This window comes from Notothenia rossii (assembly GCF_949606895.1).
Source record: "Notothenia rossii genome assembly, chromosome: 4".
NCBI lineage: Eukaryota > Metazoa > Chordata > Actinopteri > Perciformes > Nototheniidae > Notothenia > Notothenia rossii.
The window spans coordinates 75,361,600-75,370,571 of record NC_136902.1 but is presented as its reverse complement, the minus strand read 5'-3'; the positions used below and the strand labels follow the sequence as shown (position 1 = coordinate 75,370,571).

Sequence of the window (8,972 nt, the reverse complement as noted above, 5' to 3'; positions counted from 1 at the left end):
AGCATAGTAGCTGATGAAGGTCAGAGAACACAGGAAACACAGAGTCAGGGAGAAGAGCAGCAGGAAGTTCAGCTCAGAGTTGTTAGCCCTTACAATAAGAGTCTTTCTGTTGTAGAAAAATAACAGGGCTATAGTCATCGCCAGGCAGGCACAGAAAGACAGAAAAGGAGACCAACAGTATACACATTCATTCCCTGAAGGTGAGGAACTCAATATCTTTCAAATCACAGTTATTCCTCTCTTCATTGGACTTGTACTCGGGAAGGCATTTGTCACAACATGTTCAGGCTGTACAGCACACACATCTTTAGATAGATAAGTAAAGTGCTTGGAGTGATTTTGCCCAATAGAAACACGGTGAGTGCTAGCGTAAAGCCTAGGAATCCTGCTGTCTCACTTGTACTGTTGCTGAACTCCCCGTCAGCACAGGTGACGCAATCAAAACAGCAGATAGGCATTTTCCCTTTGACAAAGGCCCAACGCATCCCAAGCAAACAGCTCTCACTGCAAACAGACCTTGGAACCTGCATCAAAGTGACAGCATGAAATCATTCATCTCTTGATTAATACGGTTTACTCAGTAATCAAAATGATAGTTTATGATAAAACAATGTTACTTTCAAAATAGATATACGTAGATAGATAGATCGATCGACCAACTAATTAGTACCCATGTACTTACTTCAAGATTCTCGCCTGCCCAGATGGCTCTCACAGCTGAGAATATCAGATTTAGAATTCAGCTTCAAGGATGCCGTGAACTGACATAGTTAACATCCTTTAAAAAACTGCACATATGGATGCGGCGAGACACCCCAGGCCCAGGTGAATAGGGTAATTTTTTTTAACTTATAGGTATCAGCTAGAGATTTCTCCAGTTAATTACTTATACAAAGGCAATTGTTTTTTGTATTACAAGTTTTCTGAAATAGCATGTTTAAATATGCAATTGATCCATTATCTCATTAAATATACACATATTTTAAGACATTTTAGGAATCGAAATCTGAACTTTGGATAAAGCCAGGTTCAAAATTCTTGATTCATTTTGTAGTCATATTAGTATCTAAGGCTTTTACAGAAGGCATATTGGATATCTCTTTTTATCACTCCATAAATCAGAAAATACTGTCAACAGCCCTAAAATATAAATGTTTGCCATGTTTTTAGGTATACAATTTTGTATATTTCAGGCTATGAATGATATATGAACAAACCCTTCTGTAAAAGCCTTCATAATATTGATAGGAATATAACTGGAAGGTTTGGTGTATCTACGTGCTACTGAAGTTGACATTTCGAACTCACGAGTTTGCAGAAAAAACTAATTTTGAGAAAACTACCTTTAAAGATTGCAGTGAGGCGCTAGCTAAACCCTCCTGTTCTTTGGATGACAGCTTACGCATCGACGCACTCCGTGAAGGTATTTCATGTTCAGGGTCATTTGTTTTTTGTATAACCTTGTTTCGTGCAAGTGACAATTGTCGTCTTCTCGTTTTTTTCGCCGTTCTTTTGCCATTTTGAGATTTCAATTTCTAGCGGAAAGCTAACCAGGAAGTGTTTTAGCACACCACGTGACGTATCTGAACGAATCACGTAGTCAGAAATTGATACCAGCCAATGAGATTTAGTTTCTTGGTTTAAAACCCCTTTGTACTTTCACGATTGGTTGCTGATACAAAGGAAATGACCATATTTGGATCGGATGAGATTGTGCAGGAGAGACACAGCTTTCCAACGATATCTCTGTTGACATGGTGCACACAGCGGTCGCGGTACTTTATGTTACGTTAGAATGCTAACTTTTGGTGAATTTAGGAGAAATCTACAGACGCAAATAGACAAACTATAGTAAAATAAACACTTAAATGTGTATTTTGTACTTTTTCCTTCCAAAAGCCTGAAAGAAAACATGTTATAGAATCAAAATAGCACAACATCTCAAATTGACCAGTAGCCTACTTGAAAAACAATGTTTTTACCTGCTGTTAACGCAGCAGCACATAAGGCGAGACGCCTTATGTGCTGCTGCGTTAACGGCCTCCAATGATTTTAAATACAAAAAAGAGTAAAATTGCATCTCATCAATTTAGTGGAATAACAGTAGGCCAGATGTAACACAGATTTCCCTGTATGCTGATGACATAATTTTGTATTCATATCCAAATTAAAGGAAACAACTCTGGCCCTTACCCAGCTCATAACCATGTTTGGTGATGTTTCAGGTTACAAGGTTACCATTACTAAATCCTCTATTTTATTATTAAAGAAGCATGAAAGAAGGAACCCAATTGAAGAGGTAAATCAATTTAATTAATATTTAGGAGTACAGATAATGCCTAGTTTACAAAATGTTGTTGAGGCTAATTATGAACCTTTAATGATGGAAATAAATGAGTTGATTGATAGATGGATTTCACTACCATTATTTATAATTGGGAGAATTATAAATCAATATAATACCAAAATTACTTTATTTAGTTCAAAAATATTCCCCTTACTCCCAATTAGAATTGTTCTCAAAACATTTTAAATTAAGAAGAAAATGGTTAAATTCAAAAAGAATAAGAGGAGGGCAGGCCTTGGTTTGTCTTCATAGTATTTACCCTATGATCAAGGGGGTTTACAGTGTCCAAATGTAATGTGGTATTACTGGGCAGCTGAGAACTATCATGTTTTATTTTTCTTCAAAGGATGCTCCGCATTAGAATGAAATGGAATATCATTGTGTGAAACTACCTCTTCCCTTATACATGTATTCAGAAACAGTAAGAAACATACGCAAACAAATATGAAATCCAATTGTAAAACACATGATAAAGATCTCGTATGATGTGAACCAATATTTAAAAGAACCACATACATTATCACCATACAGTCCAGTACGGGGTATTAATTGTTTTGTGCCAGGAAGAGCAGATGCAACTTTCAAATGATTTGAGTCACTTGAAGGACTAAAAATGATCCAAGACCTTTATTTGGCATATTCAAATGTCATGATGTCCTTTGAAGAGATGGGGTCTAAATTCAATATTGATATACAAAAAAAGACATTTATCCAAATATAAGCATGTTTGTTTTAATGCGTCTGGTTTTTGTTCTTGTTTTGAGGAAAAAGTATTGCGGGGGAAAAAAATAGCATCTCAGACGTTTAGGTTTCACTTTCATGCACACTAATTTAAGGTCATTTTGATTAGTTTTTTCTCATCATTTCCTTTTTAGTATTTCTCTCTGGTCTTAACAATAAAATATAACATTTTGGAGCAAATATACAGAAGAGCAATCCAAAGCTAGAGGCCAAAATGGCAAATATCTCCACAGCCACAGTGAACTTCCCAGGAGAGCTAACATACGCAGGAATAAAAGTGACCCATACTGCACAGAATATTAACATGCTGAAAGTGATGAACTTAGCTTCATTAAAATTATCAGGCAGCTTTCGAGCCAGAAAAGCAAGGAGGAAGCACATCACAGCCAGGAGTCCTATATACCCCAACACAGCCCAGAACCCTATAGGTGAACCTACATTACACTCGAGAATAACCCTTTCAGTGGTATGAGCTGTATTTGTGTAGGGGAATGGTGGGGCAAGGGTTAACCACAGCACGCAGACCAACACCTGCAGTAAAGTACAGCTGAGAACATTTGTTCTCTGAAGCACAGCAGAACACTGAGGAAGTGTGTTAGTCGGCCTTGTAGCCTTAAAAGCCATCACCACTGCTATAGTTTTAGCCAAGATACAAGACATGCACAAGGCAAAGGTGATGCCGAATGCTGTGTGTCGCAGCATGCAGGACACCACTGTGGGCTGACCTATGAAGGTCAGGGAACACAGGAAACACAGAGTCAAGGAGAAGAGCAGCAGAAAGCTCAGCTCAGAGTTACTGGCTTTGACAAGAGGTGTGTGACGAAACCGGAAGAATACACACAACACCACCAGTGTTAAAATCGCTCCAAACAACGAGAAAGCAGTGAGCAGGGCGCCCATGGTTTCGCCATAAGATAGGAACTCGATCACCTTTGGAACACACTGGCTGTGATCTTCATTTGACCAGTACTCCAGTGGGCATGGCGAACACTCGGCAGAATCTGAATAGAAAACATGGACCAATGAAATGCGTTTGTGCTGTAAGCTGCAAGTTATGAGACTCAAGCTCATACTGTATGAACTAAATAATGGCCTTGTAACGTTAAGACACTTATTGGATTGACACTGGAATTCATAGACTTTCTACATATATTAATATAAAATGAGTTACAGTATGGAAAGATTCTACTCACAGTTGGATTTGGTGATCTCTCCCGCAGCACAGGCAATGCAGGAGAAACAGCAGATGGGTTTCCCTTTAATCACAGCCTGCCGGAAACCTGGTGGACAACTCTCACTGCAGACGGACACAGGCCTCTGTAAAAACACCACTCAACTCGTCAGTTACTCACAGTTAGTTGCCCCTTCATTTATGAATGTTTTTATATTTTAATTGTTCTTTCTTAGTGTCTCTAAACATTTCATTTTTCTCATTAATCTTACACGTATATCAACAACTTGAAAGTGCCAATCCCAGTCAGTAATATATAAAGTATACATCGGTAAATATGTGTTTGTTGACAGGAGAATCAACCTTTTCAATTTAGTCAATAATTACGGAAATGTCTCAGGGAACAGTTATATATTTGAACAATTACCTCCACAATGAGTTATACTAAACTCTTTTTACCGTTAGGGATCCAGCAGCCCATGTTGTGTTTATTCCATTCATTATAAACTGCTTTTCATTTGGTAGTGATGCATCGTAGCTCCCTACAGCCACAAACACAGTATCTCCTGCTGGATTTCTCTGCCAGTTCACCAGCTCATAGGTCGCTGCAGGGTCTCCATTTCTATCAAAATACACACTTTCTCCTGACTGAAGGGTGAAAATCACACTTTGGAGGTGTTTCACAACCTACCAAATGAGAACAGTGGTGAAATATTGTAAGATTATTATTTATTTTGTATTCAAATAATTTAGTGAATGTATTAACCTGTTACCTGTTTTGGCTCAAAGTCATCTTTCCAGATACACTGAGGATTCATGGCATCACCACATTTTAACATATTATGCATGGCATGAGCCACAGCATACACAGCCTTATACACATTGCTGGATATCCTTAGCTCTGACACATCTGTAAAAGTATTGTTGATGTCCTCTAGTATCTCAGAGCCTGAGCACAGGGTCCGACCATGGAGACCGGACTGAAAACTGCAACCAAATGTGGCTTCCCAGAACTCTCTAAGCAGATTATTATGAGGGTCTTGACCTGGGTTTACTTGTAAAAGAAACTCTTTGAGGCCTGTGATCTTTGTTTTTCTGATGGCAAAGCCCAGAGTCCCTGTCAGGATTCCTGAGTGCCTCTTCGTTGCCAGACGACCTGCCGTAATCCAGGACTCACTGCCCACCCACTGCAGCCCAGTGAGGTTCTGCTTCAGGGCTTCCTCAACCAGAATGTCTATATCACCCTGGGCTATGAAGGCAACTAAAACTCTTGCAGTGCCACTTTTTATCACTCTGACCACCTTTGCAACGTTTCCACTGGTGTCTGTGCTTGATATGGCTTCTGAGTATTCAATGCAGACCCCCTCCTGGTGTGCGGCTGTGATAAATGTTGCCATGCCATTGTTACCATAATCATTGTCACTTCTAACTGCCCCAACCCACTTCCAGCCAAAATGCTTTACCAATTTGGCCACGGCTCTGCTCTGATAATAGTCACTAGGGATGGTTCTGAAGAAAGAGGGGTACTCCTTTCTGTTACTCAAACAAGCACATGTGGCAGTGTGGCTGATCTAAGAAAAAAGAAGGGAAACAAAACACATTTCTTTAGATTTCAGATAAGTATTAAGTAAAACATTTTAGCAAAATAAATGTTGACTATTGTCTGTCTTATTCCTCAATCTGCATATGTGCAAACCATGTAATCCTAACCTAAGCATAGCCCTGAAACAAACCACAATAATACCAGTATTAAGTCTTTGTTGATGGTTGTTATATGCTAGATATACACAATTGGAAGCCTTTTGCATAAACAAAGTTAAATCAGTCCAAACATGATATATTATAAATATGTACCACTGGTATTTGGAAAATCCCAGAACTTTGTAGCATCACAATTGTTGAGGAGGAATCAGAGGCTCCGATGATGGCATGAACAGATGACTGGCTTGAGCATGTTTTACCCGAAGTCCTTTCCTGTCCATTCAATAGACCCATCACTGCTTGCGTTGAAGTCAGTGTTGAACCACAGCTGTCAAATACCTTATAACCAATCGAGATATTAGGCAGCAATGAGCTGCTATTGTTGATCTCCTGGATGGCAAAAATCATTGTTTGGGCAAAATGAAATTCTCTTAAGTGTATTCTGAAAAGAGAAACATTTGTTTTAACTAACAGCTTTCTTACTTACATGATTATTTATTCTGTTGTGAAATCAACAAACAAGAAAAGAGACAAGACATGAAACGGTACCTGGAGCATGTGAGAGCTTCTGGAACATCTGTAAAGGAGAGAGAAGGCTTCGATATTTGGCTATGGATGGAGAAAGCTCCTCCAATTGTAATATCTCCATCCTTAGATAATAGAGGAAACACTGGGTCTCCCAGCATCTCACAGTATTCAGTGTTCTCTGATCCAAAGGCTCCCACAAAAATCACAAACAGTAACATAGCACATAAACGGTCCAACATCTGGAATAATCTGGCACACACATATACACACGCACACACCTTTGTTATAGTTACTGTTATTATTACAGACTATATTTCCTTTAGAGCTTCTGTAGGAGATATAGTCGTTGATGATGACGATGACGATGATGATTGAGGTCCTCTTATCGAATCACTGTTTAATGATGTCAGAGCGCTCTGCTGTTCATGCTTTGCAAAGTTTTACGCTGACCGTTTGTAACACCAATATGTCAAAGGAAATTGCATCATATGATGGGGTTACTCATACCCCTTTAAAAATTGAAGCAAACTTTGAAGTTAATACGTTTTTCATGGCTGAAAATGTGTTATTTGTCAAATAATGAAAAGGAAAAAATAGAAAACAAAATGTAGAATCCATAATCATGAAATATCTGAGGAAATATTAAATACAACTTGTATATTCACACAAATATGGAAACCAAAACATGCGATAGTGCATTGGATTTTATAATAAAATTACAAATGTATGAGAAAATTCAACGCACATGTGGGCAATGATGGAGACACTTGGAGGGGAGTAATTGGGAGGAACGGCCCCCCTGATCTGAACCGGAGTGGTGGTTTGTTACTGGACTTCTGTGCTAGTCATGGATTGGCCATAACAAACACCATGTTCGAACATAAGGATGCTCATAAGTGTACGTGGTACCAGAGCACCTATGATCGATTTCGTTATCGTATCATCGGACCAGAGGCCGTATGTTTTGGACACTCGGGTAAAGAGAGGGGCGGAGTTCTCAACTGATCACCAACTGGTGGGGAGTTGGGTCGAGTGGCGGGGGAAGCCTCTGGATAGACCTGGTAAGCCCAAACGTGTAGTTCGGGTGAACTGGGAACGTCTGGAGGAGGCCCAAGTTCAGGAGGCCTTCAACTCACACCTCCGGCTGAGCTTTTCAGACATTCCTGTGGAGGTTGGGGACATTGAACCAGAGTGGTTGGTGTTCAAAGCCTCTATTGCCGAAGCCGCGGCGGGGAGCTGTGGTCTCAAGGTCCTAGGTGCCTCAAGGGGCGGTAATCCTCGAACCTCCTGATGGACACCGGTGGTCAGGGAAGCCGTCCGACTGAAGAAGGAGGCCTTCATGGATTTGTTATCCCGGGGGACTCCCGAGGCAGTTGCAAGGTACCGACAGGCCCGAAGGGCAGCAGCCTCAGCCGTGTCCGAGGCATAGCAGCGGGTGTGGGAGAAGTTCGGAGAAGACATGGAAAAGGACTTTCGGGTGGCACCAAAGTTGTTCTGGAAAACTGTCCGACACCTCAGCAGGGGGAAGCAGGGAACCATCCAAGCTGTGTGAAGTAAGGATGGGACGTTGTTGACCTCAACTGATGGAGTGTTAGGGCGTTGGAAGGAACACTTTGAGGAACTCCTGAAGCCGACAACTCCGCCCTCTATGTTAGAGGCAGAGCTGGAGTATGACGGGGTATCGACACCAATCTCCCGGGGGGAGGTCACTGAGGTCGTCAAACAACTCCACAGTGGCAAAGCCCCGGGGGTGGATGAGATCCGCTCAGAAATGCTGAAGGCTCTGGGTGTTGAGGGACTGTCATGGTTGACACGTCTCATCATGTTTTGCCACACTGCTGTGTGTGGGCCGGAGGGCCAAAAAAAAAAAAAAGTAAAAAAAAAGTTTAAAAAAAATAAATCACATTTTTTTTTTTTTTGCCTAAATCCTACCGGCCCACATTTGTAAGTGTTCCGGCCAGCCCAGCCCAGGGGGATAACTTCAACATTTAAAAAAAAATCTTCCCAGGGGAGCTTGTCCCCGGAACACCCTAGAGGAGGTGAGGTCCACCACCTGCCCACACCCCCTGTTAAATTGTCTCACCCACATTGAGGATGCTTCCTACGCCCATGTTTTATTCCATGTTTCAAGTCAGGGATAGTGGTGGTCTAATGGATAGTGAGTTGGGCTGAAGATCGGAAGGTTGTGAGTTCAAATCCCGCCAGGAACACCACCACTAGTGTGCCCTTAAGGCACTTAGTCCTTAGTTACTCCAGGGAGAATGTCCCTGTAATTGTTAATTGTAAGTTGCTTTGGATAAAAGCGTCAGCTAAAATTAAATGTAATGTCAGGCAAATTGGGTCAAAATGTTATTGCGTCAATGATCTGTTAACATTAAAATCACTAAATATATGCTGTAACTATTTTTGCTCTAGCCAACTCAAGGGCTCAGGTAATGTGATTACTATATGAATAATTGTCCAAAATAACATTAAATGCATAGG

At 40.7% G+C, this 8,972-nt stretch overlaps 1 protein-coding gene across 1 annotated transcript; it reads right to left on the bottom strand.

The window, feature by feature from the left end:
- Window positions 1-3,193: 3,193 nt before the first annotated feature.
- LOC307034924 (extracellular calcium-sensing receptor-like) lies at window positions 3,194-6,646 on the bottom strand (the record flags this gene model as incomplete). The annotated part of the gene is made up of 6 exons (XM_079673850.1): window positions 3,194-4,089; window positions 4,282-4,405; window positions 4,719-4,946; window positions 5,033-5,830; window positions 6,114-6,402; window positions 6,510-6,646. The coding sequence occupies 6 exons, from the start codon at window positions 6,644-6,646 to the stop codon at window positions 3,194-3,196; spliced, it is 2,472 nt and encodes an 823-aa protein (XP_079529976.1).
- Between the last annotated feature and the right edge of the window lie 2,326 nt (window positions 6,647-8,972).